The sequence below is a fragment of the Pagrus major genome, chromosome 18 (assembly GCF_040436345.1).
Source record: "Pagrus major chromosome 18, Pma_NU_1.0".
NCBI lineage: Eukaryota > Metazoa > Chordata > Actinopteri > Spariformes > Sparidae > Pagrus > Pagrus major.
In genome coordinates, this window is record NC_133232.1 from 27,176,120 (window position 1) to 27,201,436 (window position 25,317).

A 25,317-nucleotide genomic window follows, 5' to 3' on the forward strand; every position below is an offset into this window, starting at 1 on the left:
TTATTACATCAGACTGATTGTGTGAAGCTAAAAACTTAAATTTTCTTTCTTTCCTAATGATTGAGGACAATTTCCTGAAGATTTACATGACTCTTTCAGTGCCAGGTAGAATTAATGTTTGACTTTAACGACAAAGCATTTTTTAAATTTATCTTTTTATCGGACACACCCAGCAACACTTTTTATTGTTGACTGTTCCCACACCTGCAGCCTGACTTATCCTTTCACTTCTGCTGTAACTGATTTCTTTGTTTGGTGCTTCATTGTGTGTTTTGTGTCTATATACAGCAGCTGTAGGTAAAATAGCACACCTGGACCTGCCCATATAATGAATTCATGCCACCTGTGGATGTCACTTTTGAGGTTTCAGCAATGTTTTTTGCAAAATCAACCCCAGTTTAATGACTGAACCTGCTCAATAAAAGTTGAGCAGATCTCGGGCGGATCTCTTTTTCTCTCTGACACACACACACACTCACAAGACATGCGCAAGGAAGGATTCTCATCCGGAGTGAGTCAGATCTGTCATATTTTCCACCTTACTAAGTGTGATTCAGGATCATTCTGCCGCAACCTTCTTCCACCATAGTGTTGAATTGAATCAGGGAGGCCATTTTAGTTTGTTCTGTGGTCTCATGGAAATCAGAAAATGGAAATGTTCCCACAACAGTGAAGCGCCCAAGTCCTTGAACGCATGACTCACCCATCCTGTGGATCGTGGTGGAAGAGGGCCGTAACTTGAGCAAATAAGTCCGAGTCCACCCGCAGCATCACAGCACTAACCCTTCGACTGCTGAAGGAGTGGTGTTAAAAAGACTTCTCATCATGCAATCAAAGATGAAATTAATATGATGAGGCAACAGGCTGTTTTAAGGCTTTTGAGGCAAGCTTCCCATGCAGAGGCTGTAATATCACGTCCTTACAATATCCTGCTACTTATTTGTGTTGAGTAATTTCAGAGTTAAAAAGCTGGACTAAAGCGAGCCACAAGAACAATACGCAGATTTATGCCAACAGCAACATTTTCTCTCGCAGCCCTGCCAACCTTCCTCCCCCCTTGGTCTTTATTTCTCTCTTGGCCACACACTCACTACTTCTTTTTTCCTTCCTCTCTCCCTGTCCTTGCTTGCTTTCTGGACATTTTTCTATGTTCATGCACGAGGAAGTGAGGGGAGGAGGTGGTGGTGGTGGGGGATTCTTAAAAGTAGTCGCAGCAGTGAGGAGTGCTTGCTGTCGAGGGAGGAACACAGAGAGAGAGGCTGTATTGTTTCCCCGCACAAGGTCCCTGTGTGGCTGTCAGCCCCCCTGTAGGAGCTTAAGGCATGGTATGCATGTGCTGAGCATCTGGTGGTGCGAGACACACATCTGGAAAAGAGCGAGGTGGTCGGTGGGGGGCTCGGAACAGCGAGTTGAAGAGCTGGGGGAGTCCGAGGCTGAAGTGCAACACAGCTTAGAGAAGTTCTTCTATGGCTTTAGTGTTTTGAGGCCTAGAATGAGACAGTTATAATTAGACGGTAGAATGTGCAGATTTTTTTCGGATGCAGCAGTGGCCGCAAAGTCCTTAAATAGATATTTTCTTCCCCGTTAGACATGTTTACAGCCCTGCTTCACTGTCTGGGCTTAAAAGCTAATGCAAGCGTGTGCAGGCATTGTCAGTCGTTCGTAGGGGCGTCTCTAGGCGGACAGTAACAACACCAAGTCACCACGCATATACAGTCCCACCCTCAAAGTTTTATGGAGTTTTCCTTAGACTCTAGACTGGGGTTGGGCTTGGTTGAATTCCCACTTACACACACACACACGCTAAACTTGGGCAAAAGGAAGGGGGGCAGGAAAATGGATCCTTAGTCAGCACTTGAGGTCTACTTCACCTTGAGCGTCTCCTCTTTGCATTTGCGTTACAGTCAGGGACATGTGAATGAAGGAGTAAGGACTCACACGGATCAAGGATGGACTAACACATGTAACAAAGGAGGAACGATGAAAAGTGTGCAGAAATGCATACATCCTCATATATCCTCATTCTACAGTGACCTTAGTATCTTAACCTCAGTTCCGGAGCGAGGGGCGTTTGTTCCAATTCGTGCACTTAAATGGGTGTGAGCTGCACATTTTTCTCCGGCACTAAAACGCAGTATTGTAATTTAGTACTGGAATGGAATGAGGGAGGTCAAAGGTGAGTCCGCTGCGGGGAAATAGCTAAAGAAGGCTGGGAGAGACTAGATGATCATATCAGTCGTATATAGTAACCAAACAACGCCCGCGAATGCCATCCAAAAGCTGAAGTGTGACAGCCATTGTTTACAGAAGTGATTCTTAATCAGTTCTTTCTCTGTGAGCTGGTGTCGCCCTTTGACGGAGGTTGCCAGAGTGAGAGTGGAGAGGAAAGTGCGTGACACGAGGGAAGAGAGGAGAGGTACGGCAGAGGGAAAACAGACAGCCCCTGCACTTTTGGACATGAAACCCCATACTTGCCTCTGGCTCATATTACCAGAATCTGGAGGTGGGGCAGGAGGAGTGATGTTGTCAAACTAAAGGAAAACTATAATACGCACTACCATGACTACCAAGTGAAGAAATATTGATCACTGTCCTGGAAAAACAAACCTAAAAAATTAAATATATAATAATATTAATTGATTTCCTTCGTCATCCTTGTAGTTGATGCCCTACTTACCAGTGATATTCAGCAGTGAGAATCGGAATTATTAGTCATAACAGCTGCGTAACCACTGTCTGGTTTGGGTGTGTACTGAACATTCAATCTTCAAGTTGGCCCAAGGCTATCCATTATCTTCTAATGAAACACAGTTGCAACAGTTCCTTGTTACGAATAGGCACTTTGTGGGTATGAGAACTTAAATCAGCACAATTTAGAGTAACTTAAAACATAAAAATATATTGTAACTTACATTACTTATCGTTTCAGTTCTTTTAAAGGTATTTAACAGACTTTTTCTTGCAATGTCCAGTTGAGAAAGAGGCAGTTTAGACCTGCATGAGCTGTCTGAACAACCAGGTACCCCAACCCCTTGATTGTGAAAGGATTGATTGCCGTTTCATGTATTGACTTGCTGTTGCAGGCGGTTAACGGCTTACATCCCACCCAAAGAAAGGGTTGGAGTGTTGGAACGTTTCCAGCTATGACTGGAATGTGCAGCTCAGGAAGGTATCTGCATGTGTTGAAGCAACAACAGATGGGTTGTGAGACACAGGGAGGAGAATCTCTTGCAAAACTCCTTATCACTCCCTTGGATCAATAATTCGGGGCAGTTAACAGTGAGTGATTGTTGGAGCGTGGAGAAATTGATGAAACAGTAGGCTAATCAGATGCAAACACAGGTGTTACTGTGTCTCCATGAATGTGTCACATCTTTGATGTTGCTTAACACTCTGGTGACTGACGTTTTGAAGCGATTGGGCGTCGGTTACACACCTCATGTGAGTCTTCTCCATGAATGCGTCAAATCTGTGGAGTTAAATCACTCCTGGAGGCTTATATGTTGAAACAATTAGTAAAACACCTAATGTGAGTTTTCAGTAACCAACCTTTATGACTGCATAGTGACCGCATAGGCGTGACTGAACCTGCCAAAGGTGTAGCAGCCATCAGTCTGTTTAGATGTGTCTAGTGCGCAGACAGAGAAAGGCCGCGGGGCTGTATTGAAGCAACAGGAAGGGTGGAGGATCATCTTCCCTTAGAAACAATTCTAAACCTTGTGCGACAAAGTAGAGCAGAGTTCCTCACTACGTCACAAACTGCTTTGCGGCATGTGATATTTATCCATACACACACAGGGCACTGCTATGGAAACATCCCTGCAAGTACCTGCCCCCTTGCTTATTATGTTGCTATGGCAGCCATCCCAGAATAGTCTCTTTTTTTCTCCCTCTCCGTCCCTCCCTCGTGTTCATGACTCACAACTCGCAGTGGAAACCACAATTCAGTCTGTCTCTCATTCCCCTTTTTCCCTTTACATTCTTCTCTGAACCAAAGGAACAGCTCGCCTTTCTGAATCATCACTGTGTGTTGTGTGTTGTGTGTTGCGTGTGTGTGTCAGGGAGCACGCGCTGCGGGGGAATTCCAAACAGATTACCAATGATGAGTTACTATGGTGATGGCAAATATCAGGCGGGGTGACCTGTGTGTTGTCAGATAGTGTATCTTGAGTACTGCACACTGTCATTAGCTGACTGTGATTTCTTTGGAGTTGTAATCTCTCCATGGACACACTCTGCTCTCAGTGGTTACTTTAGGTCCACTTTGTTTTGAGAAGTCCCAGCTTGCGGTGCGCCTACTCACAGGGCTCGAGGGGCAGGAGAGCACAAAATCACATGTATGGTAACACGTTGCACACAACGTAACAAATGATGCACGTGGTAATTAAGTTCGGGATAAACCTCTGGATGGCTTGGTGAACAGGGACATGATCTCTTGTTTTGTTTTAGTTCCATGGTCCAACTCATTTGCCAAGAAGATGAGGAAAATCCAATTATAAGTGATGATTAAATCAAGTTAAATTGGATTCACATACTGGATATGAGGCCCTTGCCTTAACTTTTGCAGCAATTTTACAAGTCAGGAATTTTCCAATTAAAGCCGATGCTTCGCCCGCCTCAGTTTGAGCAAAATGAGGAACGGGAAGACAAACCGTTGATTTTCACTCAGTTGAAGAATATTAAAGATTTTTTGAGGTTAACATTTTGGATTATAATTCAAATATGTCTGAAAACTGTTTAAAAAATTTAATCAAAGTAACTAAAAGTAATCAGAAGACTGCCCCTTTCTGTATTATAGTCACAACATATGTTCTCCTACCACCAAAATTCCTGATTATTATTCAGTCACATTTCAAATAATAATCCCATTTTTAAATCCCGTTTATAATAATTGGACGAGTTCCCACTTTTGCAACTCTTCACAACCCTTCAACTACTTCTCCACACAAATTAAAGCCAGCAATTCAGTTTAGGGTTCGCTTTTAAACATTCAACATGCTAACTCATTCACACCGCAATTCCTTTAGAGATTGCTTCTCTTGCATTATAGATTATTTTATTGGATTATGACAGTGATTGAAGAAGTATTAAGATCATTTTTAAATGTACCACAATGAACTTTAACTTGTTATGAAACTATCTTAATTTAATAATATTGCCAATGTATGACTTCAATAACCAAATGAGACCATCAGCAAGGAGATATTTCTAGATATTCTTAATGTTTGCCAGCGGGTTGACTTCTCAAAATTGAAACAATTTTTCATGGCGGAATGCTGAGGTTCAATCGAGGACTCTCTCACAGCCTGGGGAAAGAAGCTGCTCTGCCTTGTGATAATAGAAAGTAACTAGTAACTATTTGCAAAATGACTGCAGTGGAGTAAAACATGCAATATGTTCCTCCTAAATCTAGTGGAGGATAGAAGTAAAGAATAGCAGTAGTAGTTTAGATGACACAGTTTGCTGAAAACATACTAAACATTCAAATTCAGTAACTGTATGCCTATTGTAATTGTAATCTTTTATTTTCTTATTCATATATTATTGCATTTGATTACATTAAAATAAAAAAATACTATGTCAATTTGAGGGGACTTAACAGCAACCTGTGGGATCAATTATTTCATTTCATTAATATTTTTATCTCCACAATGCAGATGAGAAACAGTTGTTTCAAAAATTGAACTACTGTCCAACTCACCGTGTTTGCATTAAAGCTACTGTAAGTGTTGTTGCCGTCAGCAATCTCCTCCCTTCTCTCTAAGTCACCACATGAATGCACAGCGGTAATCACCAGACATAGCAGCAAACTGGAGGATCCTGCTCGCTTCAGACAGGATCGCCTTTTTATGGACGTCTCTGTCCAGATTGGATAAAGTGGGCAGGGATACCAGACGATGTATTTTCTCTTTTACTGCATGAGCAGGAGGAGGAGAGACATGGGTTACTGACCATCACGCTATAATAGTCATTACTGTAGAAATACAGAGCTATTTAACACTCATTTCAATAAAAATATATCACTGACAGCAGCTTTATTATTACACAACCCAGAAGTAAAAGATGACTGTTTGTTTTGCTGTAACTACTGAACTCTCTGTCATCGTCCTGATTAAGGAATGGGCGGCTGACAGATCAGATGCTGCGTGTGATCACACAAAACTTACAGTCATCACTGTCATTATAGAGGAGGAAGTGTGCTTCTATTTTTATTTTGTCTTTACAACCTCCGTATTGCAGATCCACTATTTGGTTGCCTTGTTTTTCTTAGTTTTGTTATGTTTTCCTGCACAATGAAAAGGAGATCTTGATCTCAATGTGACTAAGGATAACGAAATCTAATTCATGAACAGTAACAAGACCAAGAGATATCAATGAAATTAAATAGAAGACATGGCATTCTGTATTAATAAACCAGAAACAGCAGGAACATATCATAGGTCTCTGATTTCACTGCTTAATTTTGCAGTGTTTTGGACTCATCATCAACAGTAGTGCATTCATTCACCTCTGAAGAACACAAACTGAATCTGTAACACATTTCCTTTCACATTCTCCGACACTGACAATGCCTCTTTGACAATGTTTATCTAACTGTGTCTTCAGCATCAGCTGGTGAGACACTTGTCACAGTATTGACAATGTTACATTGTGTAAAAAATCTAATGAAGTCGGTACACAAAGATCTCTTCTATTTGCACACAACGTGGTATGTGTAGTGAGCGTCTGCTTTTAACAATGATCTCCCCAGATGCAAACTGGACTGCTAAAAGAATTTTAAGTGTATTGACATTTTCAAGCGACCACAAACGCAGCAAACAAGATCACTTTGAGTGAAAGACGACACTTTGAATAGGCTCGCTGTTTTTGTAAATAACCATTTGTTTCGGATTACTGACAATGAAAGTCTTGACACTGCTGTCATTTCAGAACAAGGTGATAAATAAATCCCACAGTCAACAGCATTTTGAATATGTGTCATGTGCAATTACAGAATTGTTTAAGTTATTGGTTACAACTTACAATAGTTAAATTTAGTAGTGGTTGCCTATTGTAAACTACGGAAGAGGATTAGGGCCACTGGAGCCTCACTCCCAACTCGTCAAAAACTGATATTTTGGGATGGCGGCCGACCTGTCCTGCAATCACAAAGTGTCATTTTTTGACGAGTTGGAAATGAGACTCAAAAATCAACTTTTCTTACAAATAGGACCTTTAAACTTAGAATTCTGAAAAATATCTATCTATCTATCTATCTATCTATCTATCTATCTATCTATCTATCTATCTATCTATCTATCTATCTATCTATCTATATAAATATAACAAACATAAGGGAGATGTCCCAAATAATTTATAACATCCAGTGCATCATGTTTTTTACACAATCAATCTTGTCTTGACTGTCACCAAAAAATAAAAATAACTTTTTTTCTCTGAACTCCCAGGGGAAAAACAACAACAGAAGGCTTCTGTAGTAAACATGCAAAAAAAGAAAAAAACAAAAGATAAGAAATCACTGAGTTATGTTCTCAAATATGTTTTGGAATAAAACTCCTCTATTGTATCCCATGTTCTCATAAATTATCCTGATGACTCATAGAAACAAGCCTCTTACCAAGCACACTGCCTGCATTGTCTGAATTTAGGAAAGAATTTCAGTTAATAATCATGACATTCTGCACAATACAAGAATTTTCACTCTTTTGACCAGATCCTAACCTTTATCAGCTAATTTCAAAACTAATGTGAATTCCTTTGGGTTAAAAAACTCCACTGAACTCTTTTGTCATACTCCTTTGTGTCTAATTAAACTTTCGTTACGCAATCAAATGTGCAACCTCTGCTCATCTGGCTCTCATGCCTGTAATGCGCAGAGCCAAGCGGTTGCACAAGGAAATCTGATTTTCAGAAATCATTAGGTCCAGGTGTGGCGTCACTTTTATTAAGTTGTATCACAAGTTACAGTTTTGCTCAGAACAGTGCCGTGTGACTTCCCTTATGCAGGAGACACTAATCACGCATGCACACTCACACGTACGCACACAAGCATAATATGCGGGCAAATACACACAAACACACACACACACATTCAACCGTCCAACCCCATCTAATCCTCTGATTTTCCTCTCCTTTACAGTCTGAGCTTCCCTGTTTTCATTGTAGTCATGGACTGTGAGTCACTGTGCGCCTGAGCCAAGCTATTTGCGCTGGTTCACACTGGCTGACACACCTAGGACCAGGAAACACACCCATTCCCACATATCCTTGTATTCATCAAGAGTGACCTGCCACAAAGTGGTGACAGTCAGACGGGATTCATTTTGTAAAAACATGCACTGGATGTTTCAAAATGATTTGAGACATCTCTCTCATGTTTAGTTTTATCTTTGTTGCGCAATCGGCATTTTAGCTGTCTCTTCTACTTATCTTTGCTTACTTAGGCTATCTACTTATATTGAACTACAACTCCTGCTGTCGATTGATTTAGATTCAATACGGGCGAATCAATGAGTAATAAAGCCTTTTATCTGGGTTGACCCCATCAGTGGAAGAATGAGCTGTTGAATAACAGTGAAAGGGCATAAACACGTAGTACAGAACAAGCAGTAGTGCTAGTCTTAATTGTGGGGTTTGTCAGGTGGCCAAAAACATTTAAAACCTGCAGCAAAGATGTTGAGCAGCACAATGTCTGGACAGACATCTTGCTACGTACATGCTCAAACATCATAGGAGTCGTACGTCTGGAAGCAGCAATTGCTCTAAGCAGAAAGTGTTCTTCAAAGGCAACAAGGCCACACCTCAGAGGCAAGAAGGCAAACATGTAGGGAGCTGAGCATACAGGTGCAGCAGCAGGACACTTTTGTGAAGAAGATAATGATCCTTTCTACTGATTAAGCAACACAGTTCTGTGGCTAAAACATATAATTCTGTAGACACGCATGCAAGGGTTACTTTAAAAATACAACATGTGGGCAATATAAATGATCTCTGCCTTCAATAAAATGACGTAATACAATCAACCGACTCATTCACAGAATGTCTTCAGAAGTTTCTGAGCCCTACAGTAACGTGTTTTTTTTATTGTCAGGAATTGTTTGACTGTCCTTCAGTGCTGTTTATTTAAAACACTGCTGCAGTCCAAAGAGTAAAGCAATACCACACTTCATGCAGAGTTTTTTAGGGTTTTCTGCTTATCTTGCACATGTTTGGGATTACTCCTTCACTTTTATCTCAGCATGCACACAATTACAGATAAATACATGCACACACGCGCACATACACACACACACAAGCACTAAGTGGGTCTTCTTTTTGTTGGAGAGCTGCACCCTGTTTTTAAGAGAAAATAAAATCAGAGCTCTCTTGACTCAGGGTGGTGTAATGTGGCAATATTAAAGTAGTAATGTGCACATATACGTCTGTGTGCCACGCCCTGTTCGATCCTGACAAAGCCACGCAGTAACTTCCTCTGTGTTTGTTCTGCTTCTTGTATGTTTGCTGTTTCACCTCACCGGCCATGGGTGTGACATGCTGGTAGTGGGGTGTTTCAAGGACGTTCGACATTGCTGTGAGAGGTGAAGAACACACATTAACACATGCCTGCACATACATCTGTCCTGTTGCACACACATAACCTAAATAGGTCATTCCCAGCCAGGGGGACTTGTTCTCCAAGGGTTTCTTCTGCCATTAAGACTATAGAGGCCGAGCACACATAATGGATAAATGGTCGAAATAGCTACAAGTAGGCTAATGGATAAATGACTGGAAAATCTAGCTAAGATAAAATTTGAAAAAAAGGGTGAAATAGATAGCTAACATAAGGGATGAATGGTCGACATAGCTTAACGTAGGCTAATGGACAAATGACTGGAACATCTGGCTAAAGTAAAAAAATGCTAATGTAACAGATAAATGGCTGAAATGTTTAGCTTCTGCTATTCCATGTAGTAGTACTATGAATGCCACCTTAAACAAACCAACCTAAACATTTTATACTTCAATTATAAAAAACTATACATGATATCTTGTTAAACAACATTTAAAATCAGTTAATATGGGCACATTTGGAACATGGCAGGCAGTGTTGATGAGGGGGTACTTGTGCTTATCCGACAGGGGTGTTGGGGTACAAATACCAAACAAGTCTGGGAATCACTTTTCTGAACTATTCTTTCCAGTCATGCAACGTTTTCATCTATAAGCCTGTAATGTCTCTCCAAAATAATCCATAATCCCAGGCTGAATTAGTCTGAGGCACCACCCTATGACTGTGCCTCAACAGCTCATGTAATTTCTTCTATTCTTTCTCCTCTTCACTGAAACAAATGCACAAATTCAACTTTACCATGCATGTATAACTCTTGTTGTTTTGAGTTTTCCAAAACAAAAGTCAGAGTGGAAAAAATATTGTTTTTTTTAGGCACAGCCCTGTTTGATTTGGCTGACTCTGCCATAGAGCTTGTAGCGACAAAGCCTGTGTCTCAGCGCTGACTGAAACGTGTGCAGCAACAGTGCTGCGAAAGAGGAAACCCCGACACATCATTCAGAAGATCGGGGCTTTAATGTATACTTGAAATACTTGAAAATAACAGTGGGCTGAAAGAGAAACAGTACCTGTGACAATAAGAGTTTCACTGAAAATGTGACAAAGGTAAATCACAGAATCATGCGGGGAGGAGAGTTGGTCTTCCTGCTGATAATTACTGACATTACTGTTGCAACTGCTATTTTCTGAAATGGTGCCTCGAGATAAAAAAAACACAACAAAACAATAAATATGTGAAGTATGCTTTCAAAATCTAAAACATCTTAAAACACATTTTAAAACTGGAAACAGAAACAGAATTATGCAACATAAAACATACAGCTGTTACAATTTAGTAGGACTTGGTTCAGGGTGGTCATTGTTAAAAAAAAAAAAGTCTCGTAAATACACTTTGCCTTTTGTGTGTAAGTAAAGGACTCACTCCTGAGTCATTTTGTTAATGATCACTTTGTGTCACTTTGTGTGCAGAAGTTTAAATGCTGTAATAACATGTTTATGTCATTGTCCATCATATGATACTCATTTCGTGGTGTGTTGCTCTGTGTACTTCAGTCCTATTCTGAAATTTGAAACGAGAGCTGATGAAAAGCAGTTTTATTTTACTAAAATTAGAATCCCAACAAGTTAAAGGCATACTCTCCTTCTTAGGTTATCAAATACTAACGCTTCGGGTTGGTGGCCTGCCAACCGATTGCGTCTGTAGTTATAAATATCTTGGGAACAAAGCTCAACAATCAGCTATCATTCTTGATATAACCTGGGAATAAAACTTTCTCCAGAATCACTGACACTTACAAACGCTCCGAAAAAATATAAGAAAACAATAAATTACAGGCCGAGGACAGGATACAGACACTGCCTAGTGGATCATACAAGATGACTGAGAGGGTTTACTTAAGTCTATAAATATTTTTTAAGGAAAATCCTGCACGCTAAGGCCAAGAATACATTTTGATTGCTGCTCTTATCATTGTGTAAACTTTTATGCAAGGAAGTTAAAGGCTGCCTCTTGTGCATGGCTGTCAGCTGAGTATAGTGAGGCGTGTCACTTGCTTTGAATAAGCTTTAAACGGTCAAAATGTTTTCTCCCAGTTTAAAAATGATTATTGGCAGCACATACGAAGCAAAAAAATCTCCAAAGCGTCAAAACTGTCTCGTTAGTATCTGTTTTTCTGCTTGAGTGACATACTATATGGCTCAAAAGAGATCTTCTCAGTCACTGCTCTCCGCTCACATTGACAGTACAAGTACTTCGGATTAAAGCGGTGTCAAAAGCGCTGACTGCTGCATAAATCTTTATGATAAATGTAGGTAGGTAGATAGATAGATAGATGATATAGCTATTTCATATGTCAATTAACATTTATTTGTATTTTTTGAAGCAGCAGTTAGTTCTCATGTTTCATATCATTGGAGCCCTCTGTGTGAAGCAGTGGGTGGTCCCACGGCTGCTGAGAACCACTCCCTCGCACCGGTCCCCTCCCCAGCATTCTCCTCCCTCTGCAAACCAGGAGCCCTACCCAGCTCTCTATCCAACCACTCTGCTCAGCCCAGAGGAGCAGCCACACAGAAAAAAAGAAGTTTAAATCAACTCAGAGACGAGGAGGGAGGGAGAGAGAGAGGGGGAGAAAACGCCCTGGAAACTTGGTTGAACGAGAAAAAGGAAAAAGAGTGACAGAGTCCTACCAGACTTGCAAAGTTGTGAGTGGAAGAAGTGCTTTTCTTGGGCTGGGGAGACGGGGCGAGGGCAAGTTTTCAAGGATGCTCAGGCTGGAGTGAGGCTTCGTGGGCGCACAGACTGCGCACAGGTAAAGATGCACTTTTTTTTTTCTCAGACTGAAGTGAATGCTCTTTTTGTAAACTGCGTTTTGAACTTTGTTGCCAGTTGTGCTTTGCTTAAAACTTTAACTGTGCTGAAAAGTCACTTATAAAAACTGTGCCAAAGTTGAAAGAACTAAGTTGAAAAAGTGTCTGTCCAGCATTCCTGTAATATTCCAAACGGCTTGAGTAGAGAGTGTGTGTATCAGTGGGGAGATTACAGTGGCTCTTTGTTTTAATTTTATTGCATGTCTCCTGTGGTATCCTACGTTTTTTTCCTGGACGTTTTACTGTAGAGAAGCTTTGTATGAAGAAAAAATGTGTATAATTACCTCAGAGTTTTCCTGTGAAGCTATGGCAATGATTCTGTGATGATTCTGTGTGAGTATTGTCATAAGTTTTATAACTGATTTAATATAGCGCAGAGCATGAGAAGTGGGTGTGTACCCACAGCCACCACATGAATGCAGAGGACTTGACTGCGCACTTCACTTTTCCTTTAACTGCACACAAAGGTTGTTATCTGAGGTGCATTTAAGTGCTAAACCCAGAACATAGGGTATGTTTTGGTGATTTTAGGGCTTTTAGAAATAAGAGGTAACACCCAGAGTCACTCTATTTGTATATTGAGCTGACTATTGTGCAACGTGGATCTTCTTTGCATACACATAATCCCTAGTCTTTGGGATGGCAAACTTTTTTTACAGCACTAGACTATCTCACAATGGTGGAAGCGCAGGGAAAGATAAAAGTCATGTTCGCCTTGATGTTATCGTTCAGGTGTTTTTTCTTAGCTGTCCAACGCCCTTTGCCGAGCCTTAAAAAGTAAAGGTACTTCCCTATGAGAGCCTGCAGCAACAGGCTTGGGTGTGGATTCCTCTCTTTCACGTCCCTCCACCCCGTCCCTTTTTTTCCCCTCCCTTCCTTCTTGCTTTGCTGTCTCCTCGCAGAGGCACACCCTTTACTGCCAAAAAAAAAGAGAAAAAAAACCCATACATGCTGCGGACGGTCCCTACTAAGGCATCCAAAAGTCCTTCATCGGGTACCTAGGGAGCTCCAGCAACATAAAAAGTACTGATAAGAACTTTTTTTTCTGTGTTAGCATACTGTGTAATTATCAGTCATGTGGAACAATGAACACATCTTATAAGGGCCTTTTAAATGCGGTCTGCTTTTGTGGAATGCGGTGAATCCGTCTGACGTTTCTTGATATGATATGAATCAGCTTCTGGACACCTCGAAAAAGTTGGAAATTGTCACTGCTGCTTTGTATTAAGGGATGTATGTTTTCTTATGACTGACTTTTTTATTTTTATTTTTAAAGTTGTGAGCAGATAGAGAGAGATTTCTGTTTCTTTCTTTTACCTTGGGTTTCTTAACCTGGGCTCCCGGCCAGGGTGTGCAGAGGAGGGAGAGGGAGAGGAGAAGGAGGAAGAGGAGGAGGAGGACGAGGAGGAGGGGAAGACGGAGAGAGAGAGAGAGTCAGGGAGTGAGTTAGTGAGGGGGGATGGGCGGGGGGCGAGGAGGGGAGTAATGGAATGTAGTGGTTTGGAAAGACAAGCTAATTGAAACCAGGTTTGAGGCAAAGAGGAGGGAGCTCAGACTTCGCACATTTTAGAGAACGAGAGAAACGTATTTCATCCGCCCCAAAAGTTGAGATGTTTATTTTCCTGCCCGACTTACACCAAAGCGTACATGGCATCTTTCCAGGTGTTGTCACATCTAGTTTGGTCTGCGTTTGACACGTGTTTGTTGAAGCTGAGAAAAAAAAAAAGCGGATACAAGATCCAAAGCAGACGTGATCCTTTGTTGAATCTCGGTTTGAAAGTCTCTGTGTGTAAGTTGCCTGTCCTCCGCTGCTCCCTCCTGCCACACCCAAAATCACTCCAGTGCCGTGTGAGGGAGAGCTGCTTTTTGCTCTACTCTGCACAATCTTCTCTACAACGCGCATGTTTAACGCCTTACAGCTGTAGATGCCCGGCATCTCTCAAATTGCTCTTGTCAAGGTGATTGATTGTGACACAGGCTGCTTAAAGAAGGTGAAGAGGTCTTTGGGTAGTAGGTTGTCATTTAAGCTAGACCATGTTTAGAGTTCTTAGCGTTTCAGAAATTCATGTTTTACTTGGCGATGATGTGGCACGGAGCATTGAGTTGTGTTCCTACAGGAGCAGAGTTTAGCTGCAAGCAAGGGGACAAGTTAACACAAACATTAATATATGGAACAAATACTTCAACCGCCAAAACAGAACTGGTTCTTGACTGCCTTCAGCTAAAGCGCATGTCGGTTAACAGGGCCTCATCTCGGCCTGGGGCAGATTCTATTAGTCTAAATACCTCTCCTCAAGTGTGACAGCACAGGGGCTTCGTTATATTAAATCCTGAAGTAATGTAAGGCGGTTGGAATTCCTAAGAAGAAGCTTTTAACGGCCATCACAGCTGCTGACGTTGACAGTGCACAGTGCCCGTCACGCAGATTTTGTTGCACTTGCCACCCATGTGACAAACAGCATCTTTACTCGCCTGAAGAACAGGACATGCCTCATGACTGTTACTTGTCTTAGCTTGACCGTGTTAAGTTATTTATCACAGCGCTCTACCAGAGCCGCCATATATTCTCACCCTGTTGACTGGCAGCACACATGAGAGGAGTGGTGTTACTCAGTCGTGCCACTGTGAAACGGAAAGAAACTGGTCTCTAGCACACTTCCTCTGCCATTTCCTCATGGGCTTGTTGAGTGGGTGGTTGGAAGGACGGACAGCGTGGAGAGGCGAAAAGAGGGAGGTGGATGTATTGAATAAGCTGAATGAAAGAAGGGAGGGTGATTGCAATCATACTGCAGTTTATTTTCTTTCACACTTGGCATTCTTCAAAGCCCTCCTGAAGTTCCAGCAGATTCAGTGAACTCCCACCGCACAGATTGGTTCGATAAAACAATAGCAAATTTGTAGATACACAACTGTTCCCGCGGGGGAAGTTTAGTATTCCTTTTACTTCAAATAAACCTCTAACTGGAGTGTGTGATTTTCGAGAGTCTTTCGAGGCAATCCACCCAACAGCCACTCCCTTCTCACCCATGCAGTGCTGGTTTGGAATGTTTCAGTCTGTCCTCAGCATGCTCCGGGAAGCACCTATCATTAGCATTTCTTGCCTTGTTGTCGCGAAATAGTGATTTGAGAAGTATGATGAGGCAGTCATCACCTCCTTCAGTCCCGCCCATGCTCATGCATGCAATTGAGACTTGTTTATTGTAACTTCAAGCCCGGTGGGACTTTGGCAAGCAATGGATTTTTTTTAAAAAGGGTGTGAATCATACTTCTGATAAGCCAATAACTACTGCTGCCCTGCCAGACATCTGCAGCACGACACAGTCCAAAAACAGTAAATCTTACACAAGTGTTGCCATACCTGCCCCACTAACTGTCTGACCTGCACCCCAACCCCCACAAATGCTGTCACGTTGCCCCGCGAAAAAGGAATGACACGCAGCATCTGTTACAAAAACTCCAGGCAGCCAAAATGTCAGGGCAGCAGGGCTTGGAATGTAAATTTAGAAATACATTCAGCTTTGTTTAGGTTTTCTTTATCTGGCACAAGATACTCAAGGATGGCACTCGTCACAATCCAGCACTCTCTCTTGCTCTAAACAACTCTGCACTGCTCTGGTGTGGTCTAAATACTGTGTGAAGTGTGAAGTAAATACTAAGTGTGAATACATATCCTAACGCTGGGGTTATGCTTCAAGTTCTAAAGCTACAGAAGTATCACGTCTCCACATAGAGCATTCTTTTACTATGGTTGCCACACAGCCCTTCTGCTCATTGAACAAATATTTGCATTTATTCTTGTTCAAACAACAGCTGTAGAAGACCGAAACAAACGCTAATGAAGCCAAACTAAATTGGGTTGAAGGCAGTTACATGACTATGTTATGATGGTATGGATATATGTAAAAGTCTTGTGATCTCTTATTTGTATGACAGAGCTGTTTAAACTTCACACACTCTCTCTGGTGTAACTAGTTATGCCAGTTTAAAACATTTGCATCCTCAACTTGGATTTACTGCAGCTGCGCTTCTCTTTATCCTTTACCTTACTTCATTAGTTGCTCAATATTCTTGGCACTGAATCTGCCCATGGGCACCACCCCGGGATCACTTCTCATTTCAGAACCTCAGCTACAGCCAAAATGTTTTGTTTTATTTCTGCAAAAATGGCACTGCTGTCTTTTTTTTGGCATAGCCCAATATTACGTAAAATGTGTCAGAGGGATTTACTGGCACGCAACTGCAACAGTTTGTGATGAAGCCTAAGTCCCTAGGAAGACAATGAAAAACTCCCCTGAAAAACTTAGAGCATAAGGAAAAAATGGAAGAAACCCCAGGAGAGGAAACTCAAAGTGAGATCCTCCCTTCTTGGATGTCATGGGGTGTAATAGAGAACAATGAGTAATGACAGGAGCCGTGAGTTATCTGGTACTTAACACCTCACACAGCATAGATCCTTTTACTTGTCCTTATATGTGACCATGAGGCTTTAATATTATTTACATGAAAATCAAGACAAAGTTGAAATGTGCTCTCAACACAACCCCTGCTCTTGTTTGTGATACAGACTTTTCTTCAGTTTTTCCATTTTGTGCATGACTCCTGCCAAAGTCACAATGGTTTAATCAACAGCAGGCCAAGTTGGCGTCAGTGGGCAGGCTTTGGTCTTATGCAGGAATTGTGGTTTGGTTTAGGGCTATGTGGACCCAAGTGCAGAAAAGAACCAGTTATTTTGACGTGCATTCCTTTTATATGCGTCACACATGCATGTCCTATCTGCGTTTTTTGAGGGAAGAGTGAGCCTACGCTGGGGCCTGCTGTGTCTCTTGTTGTATTTGTTGTACTAGCTGCGTCAAACTACAATGGAGAGAGAGGAACAGGGAGTCTATTCTGTTGTGACAACATGACTGATTTGTTCACTGCTCCTCTCTCCTTCTTTCCGTCTCTGCACTGAGGCCTTTTTATTTGTTCGTAATCAAATCTTATCACTCACCGGCACTGCTGTGCCTGATTCACTTACAATTGAGCTTTAATCTTTGTCACACTGCTCCTGTTTACTGTTGACTAAATTGATTGGATTTGGCAATCAACCTGATGGATTGACCAAAGTCACTTTGATCAGTTTCCAGCATCTGTTGTGACCTAGTTAAGTACAATCTATGACAAACAGATATGTGCCCTCAGGCATGGAAGGGTGTGGTAGAAATGTATAGCGGTGAGGTGTAGAGTGCTGTTTGTGCATCTACCTGGTGTACAGGTGGTGATGACAACGGTGATATCGAGGATGTAAACAGGATCTGTTCTGCTGATCCTGTGCTGCTTCTTAGTGTTCATTTGGGAGTGTGTGTCTCAGAGTGTGAATACCTGACTGAATGTGGTGTTCTTGTTTATTTGAGCAGAACCTGGAGGCTGGGGTGGGTGGTGGGCTGACTGCAGGGGGGTGGGTGCTCAGGCAGGGTGCAGGGTGGGCAGCATAGAATGGAGCTGAACTCAGAGAGAAAGAGGACATTTCTTTGGAGTTAGTCACTGCGGGGAGAGGCCGGGCTGCCTTCCAGCTGGCCTGACGGCTCTATCAAGGAATGTGTGTGACTGGAGGCCTGGGTGGGGCTGTGCACTGAGTTACTCCCTCTGCAAGCACTGCACAGAGGCGAAGCGACGTGATCCGCCTCGTGGACTGTGGCGCGGTATTTCTTCCTTCCACACCGGCATGTGTTTTTGTTTACTTTCTGTGCTGTTGGTAACCACATTTCACCACCCAGTGTTTATGGGTGTAGTCTCACCAAGGTACCAGTGACAGAAGATTAGGCAACCTGTCGCTTATCTTTTGCGTTTGTGTACTCAGATAAGGGCATTGTGAAAAGTTTTGCTTGCATGAGATAATTTTTGTTTTTTACAAAATCACATCATCTCTTTCAGTCAGAGGTCACACGTACACTTTATCTATATTTATTTATTTTTGCATTAGTGATCCAGACAAATTCTACTTTACATTCCCTTAAGATTTATACTAAAAATGTACCACTGTCACTCAGCCAGCCCTTAACCTGAATGAATCCTGACGCGGCAGAGTCTGATTAATACGTCTCTGTAACAAGAGTATGCGCTAGAGAGTGTACACAGCTGCTGCGGTGCAAGTCTCCCTACACAAATACAATGACAACCACGTGCTGGCAGATATTTATCTCAACTATGTCCCATCTATTTTAGTATAAGACTCGTTCAAAACAGCACTCAACAATAGCGCATTCTCAGGCAAAACCTTAAAGCGTTTCACAAGCTTTGCACCAAGGTCGCTGGTTTTAAGTTTACTCACCTTCTGTTGTATTTAGTGTTAAACATAGGTATTTAAAATCACAGAGTTAAGAAAAGCTTTCAGGGTCTCACAAACACAGTCATTTGGCAGACCTTTCACCGAAGTAACGAGCAATTTAGTTTATTGAACGTAGGGGACTGGGGAGGGGGAGGTTAATGATGGGGTAGGAGAGCCTGTCTCAGAAGAATTTTTCAGGGGACATGTTCCCACCGGTAGATGCCTGTCTGTACACACATCAGATCTGGTTCTGTTTGTGCTCGGACTGACAAAGAGAAGGCTTTGTTTCACAATATGCCCGTGGGTTGAAGCAATGATCCTAGTAAGTCCTGCAGTGTTTTGGGCTAGTCACAGCGGGTAAAAGTAAGATTGACTTGGAATGTGGAATGACACTCTAATGACGAAGACAGTTGCAACAACGATAACGTATTGCTAAATTTACTGATGTGATTGCACATATCTGCTGTGATACTACAAATGTTTTATAGTTTAAAGCTTGGCAGTGCAGCCTTGTCAATTCAGATCTTTCAAATCTTGGTGGATAATGTGTTAGTGTATCTGTCTTATCTTCTCATTTGCAGAAGTGAGCGCTCGCTAAACAAGTAGCTGGATTTATTTACCCAAAGGGAGTCTTTGCATGACTACTTCCCAGGGTCAATACTGCTACCATAGGTTGGTTAATTATTAAATACACTGAAGGCTCTGATTGGTCATGGAAGGTCCATTGAGCATGTGCACTAAAATGCCATGAGTAAATCCTGACTGTCAACACAGAATGTGCGGCTTTGTGAGTCATGTTGGGACACACCTCTTAATGCAACGGTGACTCTGCATGTAAGGAATATGATGTGTTACCTGTCAATCACCAACTGAAACATGGTGTGATGTTGCATAAGAGAGCAGCATGATACATGTGGTATAGGTGTCTTTGGCACCACCCGTGATAACAGTAGAACTTCTTGACAGGATCCTTAAATTACTTCTTCTCCTTGTCATTTAGGTAATACTTTATCTTTTTCTGTCAACAGAAGTCAAGAACCACAGCATCTGAAGCCCTTGGCCTTGCTTGAGCAATCTGAGGTAAGTGTCCTGAGACATAATCCAAGATATCCACATCTGTTATTGGTTATGTAAAGGAAAGAAAACTATATTTCTTATGACCCATCACTCCACTCCAAGGCCATCTAGTCAGTGTCACCTTAGAACAGCGTTTTATTATGTGGCTAGACGCCAAACCTCTGTTGGAATGTTTGTTGCAAAGCCTCCTTTGAACCTGGAAGGTCATGCCACTGCCATTCAGCTGTGAAAGGCCTGCCTTGTGGAAACCAGACACTCGGCTACTTCTGCTCCCTGTGCCTCCTCTTTGCACCCCTCCTTCCTCCCCCCAGGCACCACCTGTTCCGCTCGAACCCCTTTCCCCTTCTTATGAAGCAACCCTGTCAAAAGCCTGCCAAGCTCGCGCCGTTTTAACTGTTTGCAGTCGGCAGCTGTGGTCGGTTGTATTCCTGAGGAGTTGGAGGGAAAGCTTGCAAAAGAAACAACACCAAACCCAAAGCGTATGCAGGCCAATGGCAGGCCACCAGAGAGGCGTATCCAGAAATGATCTGTGGTTGCACTCTAGTTAACAGACACTTTTGTCTGGCTGGCTGTCCTCACATTCCCCCTTTCACATACCAGACCGTAATAAAACATGATAGATAAACAAGCTCATCTGTCTCCTTTTGCCTCATCCGCTCCCTTTAACTCCTCCTCTAAATAAACAAATTTTGCGTGTTCTTCGAATATACTTTTGATGATGTCACAAAGCAAATCTAACGTGACATCAGGGATGTCACTCTCGGACATTTCGGAAAAATGAAAGGGAAAGAATAGAGAAGTGGTTGATTGTCAGGTTGCCTGATCGCTTTGAGTCACAGAGTGCCTTCCTGTCTTATGATCCCAAGAACAGAGGCTCACTTATTTAGCATCTGTTTACAACAAAAGTCCATATCCAATCATATGATCTGATCAAGTTAATTGTACTTCTGTGCTCTATTTCCAAAGAAGGTTATACTGTTAGGGCACATTCTAAAGTAGGGGGAGTTATATTCAAGACTGAATTTCATCAACTATGAGGACAGAGTCAGAGCTGCTGCTGAGGAGAGTATTCTTTGATAGCTCCGTATTTTCATTTCTACTGGTCTGTTTTCTTCCCCCTCTTTCTGTTACCTCATAGGCTAACATTCCACAGAGCAGTTTCACAACCATTCCTCTCCCTTTCTCACTGACTATCTCGCTCACTTTAGTTTTCTTTTTTTTTACCATTTCCTCTTCTCTCCATCTCCCTCCCTCTCTCTCTCAGTTCCTTCCTTCCCTCCTATATTGCTGTGAGCCTCAGCTCCTCCCTGCAGCTTGCTGCCCGAAATATGTCAAAGCTGTGAGAACAAGGACAGCTCCAATAGTTCACTCTCCATCATGGAGAGCCCCAGAGCGAGTGTAAAATGTGGGAGGAGGAAATAAGTTTGAATATGAAAGGTAATTATGTATGAAAATAGATAGATGCATAGGGAAGGAAAGAAAGAAAGACAGTAGAGTTCTGAGGTTGTCTGTTTGATTGAGAGATAGAGAAATGAATAAGAAAATAATTTAATTTTTCTGAATCTGAATCCAGCCAACAATAATATGTGCTTTGCTTGAGATTTAAAATGCTTTTTATTCCCTGTCCCTCTCTCAAACATTGTTTCTACGCGCAAGTTTGTCAGCTATTTTTGTCTGTATTCATAAACTAAATGAAAAGGGGAGATGGATTTGTAAAATGAGCCGCATTCTGGCCGTGGGGAAAAATTAGAAATTCTTATGTTGTTCTCTCAGGCTGGGATCAGAGGGATCCGTTTGAGAAATTGTAACTGGTGGTGTCAGTTGACCTTTGTGGTATTTGATCTACATGAGTTAATTGGGTAAACTGCCTTGTTTGACCCCTCCATACTCACACATTTCAACTGTGTTTGATACATATAATGTTGCTGATACTGTGAGGCTTGAGGTCTTGATAGATTCATGTTACTTGCTTCAGTAAAGTCACACTGACAGAGACAATAAGATAGAAAGGCAGGGAGGAAAGAGAGAGAGCGGGGTATCAGGTTGTAGATTCCTGCGAGTGGTTGGCGTCATCTTTGGCATAAACACCATCTGTAGCTCTGGTATTATCACTCTCAGTGGCCCTGGCCCTTGTTATTTAGTTCTGAGAGTCTGCGAAAGGCTATTTTAGAGAGAGAGCTTTATATTACCTCAAAGCATTGCAAGCATTTTCCTGTATTCCCAATCAAGCAGGACCAGTCTATTTATTGACTTGCGTTAATTGGTATATGGCCTCCAGTGTGCCCTTGGACCGGGTCCAGCAAACTAGGAAGACCAGTTTGCAAAAACACTCTTGCATTCCAAACTCTCTGTTTATTGCGTCTTCTTCTAAACTTCTCATTTGTTCAAAATACTGTATTTTGGCAGTGTGGCAAGAGTGGCAGATGGCCGTTGACCGAGTGATGCTTGTTAACAGACCCCGTTGAAACAGCTGTTTCTTTATCTTTGCCCCAGCAGCTTGTTATCTTGGAGAACAGTGGGGCAGCTTCAGTGAATGGGGAATGGGTCTGTTATATACTGGTGTAATTATGTTATTTACAGTGGTGCAAAATAGTATGGAAAAATGTGTAAGTGTGATTTTTAGTGATTATTTCTCAGATTGACCATATTCTGTCTGATAATTAAAAAAAATGTGAGAATGTACAGCCAGGATAATTAATCATAAGATGTTTTTTTTCTCATAGTTTTTCTTACAAGAGAAACTCTTTATTCAGTCCTTAGACTAATGTTTTCTGATCCAGCTTTACAATTACAATCCTAACAATGCATTCTTCCTCCCAAAAAATTTGTTAGCGGCTAGCTGGGTCAAATTCTTATGAGCTGTCATATCTTATTATATTTTCAAGTATATGTGCATTAAATGGTCACGCACAGCTTGTTTTGCATCATCCCAGCAATCTGATTACATGACATTACCTCAAATAATGGTCCTGGTCTACCTATCTCAGTGTCAAGAGAGACCCCCCACCTCACCTCCAACGTCTTAGCTGACAAACATGTAGTTGTATCTTGTAATGCTCTGAACAGGTATACAGCAGTGATGCTACCAGTGAAAATCCTCCAAGCTTCCTTTCCAAGCTGGTCTCTGGTCCACCCCATAAAAACACAGGCAACCAGTCACCACTATGACTCATATCCTGTTTCTTTGTGCCATCCCGTAGATAAGCTTTTGCCATTTATACTGGCTGATTACAGACAAATAGACAATTTGCTGAAACCTACCGAATGACTGCACAGTTTGATGTGGTAAGCTGAACCAGGCAACAGCAGAATGGTTTTCATTGAAATGACTGTGCTCATACAGCTTTGTCACGGTGCAATATCTATCAAAAAAGAAAGAAAAATAAATGCTGTACTATCAAATATTGACTGGTTGCACTTGGTCTTTGATCAAGTCAAATGCTCAAGCAGTGGATGAAAATGCAGCACACAGAATGACCCTGCCTTTTTAAAGGAAACGATTTACAAAAGCAATTTGTGCTGTTTTGGATAGCATACTGAATGTCTAGATTCTCTATAGTCAGTGGGACCTCTGGAAACTGAATTGTTGATTAATGAAATTAACTATTAAATGGCTGGATGGCTGTAGTTTAGGTGGTAGAAATCGTCTGTTAATGTTAAGGCTGATGTTTTGGTCCATGTGTCGTCAAGTACATGCAAAGTATCTTTGAGCAAGACTTTGAACACAACATTGCTCCTTACGTGTGTGTATTTAAGGGAAACATGTCACTTTGACACATGGCTCAGACTGTGTTGTGTAATTGCGTGTGTGGGTTGTAGAGAGTTTGGGATTAATGCAACAATGGGTTGTCTGTTTCAAAGAGGAGAGTGGGTAGGACAAGTCAGCATATTTGAAGAGGCAGGTCTGAGAATGATGTAAACAAACCTTATTATCTTTGCGAAAGTTGCAAATGAATAGAAAAAAGCTATGCCTGCCTGTAAATTGGCCCGATATGCACTGATAGAAAAATATAGTGAATTGTTGCATCATTGTTTTCTTACTGAAAGCGATCGTGCATTATGGCCAGCAATATCTAGTAAAGTCTAATGGTCACAGCCAATAAATTACATGATATGTGCTTTTGTATTGCTGAGTGCACCTTATAGGTGATCAGTTTTGTGAGGCAACGATGGTCATGGATACGATTACAACAAATACTGTGTATGGTAAACCTAGATCGAAACTGATATATAGCTACCATGAATAAACCAAATAAGAAGTTTGATGTGCATTGTGTGTATGAGCATCTACAAATGTGTACTTGTTTCAGTACTACTGTTTGTGGGTATGAATTTGTGTTATAAAGAGAGGGCCTGTGCTAACGTTTTGATTTATGTGTTACTGTGCATTTTCTGCAGCTCTGTGTGTGTTTTCATAAGGCAAGGCCTTACAAAGCTTTAACCATCATTGTTCTCTCTATTGACTTTGGAGCTCGGGTGTACACACAGGATTGGGCTTCTTGCCTCAAGGCAGGGTGTGGTCTGACTGCAACCAAATTTCCAAAACACGGATCACCCAGGAGGGAGTTGTTTTGGGGGGTTAGAGGCTGTGTTGTCTGAAAGGGTTTAACACCACCTAGTGTTCACCATTGGGTCTACAAGCCAGACCCACTTACTGAGAGGGGTCGGTACATGTTTACTAAATGAAAAAACATTTTGTCTAGAATAAAGGGATGCATCGTTGATAATGATTATGTCTCAATAGTGATAATTAACTTTTCTTTATGCAGGAAAACCAAGACAGAGTTTCCATCACACCAGGGCTTTAATAGAGGACAGCGAAAAACAAGGTATTTTAAAGTTAAAGTCACAATAAATCCCTTGCACATTCTCGCATATAAGTTCTTGCGGAGTGCCTTTTTTCTTTATCTTATACCCATTATTTGTATGGTTATGTTTACAGATGGCTGAAGAGGAAGAAACTAGGGAGGTGCTCTTTCCAGACTGGGAGGGTCCAGACAAAACTGGCCTGACCATTGAGCAGACAACTGGAGGAGAGATCTTTGTTAAGGAGGTGAAAGGAGAGTCACCTGCAGCACGGTCTGGAAAAGTATATGAAGGTATCAAGTTGGATTTTTTCCACAAATCATCCAGTATGAAATATGATTGGTTTCACCTACATGTTGACTAATCTCATGTATTCTTAACATACTTTTTTTGTGCTGCTGTCTCTACTTAATTCTTAGGTGACCAGATAGTAGGCGCCACTGTCTACTTTGACAACATGACCTCAGAAGAGACAGCTGAGCTACTGAAGACATTGAACCGCCACAAGGTTGGACTGAAACTACAAAACAAATCCCCTTGCTGCTCACCCTTGAGCACACCATGTCGTTCACCAATAGGGACCCTGACGTGGGAAGGGAAGACCCGGTTTGGAGGTTCCAGTCCAGACATTATCCTTGTAAGTTTTTAAAATTATACAATCACTGATTTGTTTGTGGGTAAGCTACTGAAAAAAACACATGGCATAATA

General features: G+C 41.7%; 1 protein-coding gene across 1 annotated transcript in view; it reads left to right on the forward strand.

Annotated features, from left to right (window-relative positions):
• The first annotated feature begins 12,275 nt into the window (after window positions 1–12,275).
• ahnak (AHNAK nucleoprotein) overlaps window positions 12,276–25,317 on the forward strand; it is a 34,079-nt gene continuing 21,037 nt past the window's right edge. The window contains exons 1-5 of the mRNA XM_073487651.1: window positions 12,276–12,360; window positions 19,754–19,805; window positions 24,572–24,631; window positions 24,745–24,901; window positions 25,028–25,245. Of these exons, the coding sequence (XP_073343752.1) occupies window positions 24,745–24,901; window positions 25,028–25,245 (375 nt within the window). The 5' untranslated portion in view covers window positions 12,276–12,360; window positions 19,754–19,805; window positions 24,572–24,631. The remainder of the gene's footprint in view (window positions 12,361–19,753; window positions 19,806–24,571; window positions 24,632–24,744; window positions 24,902–25,027; window positions 25,246–25,317) is intronic.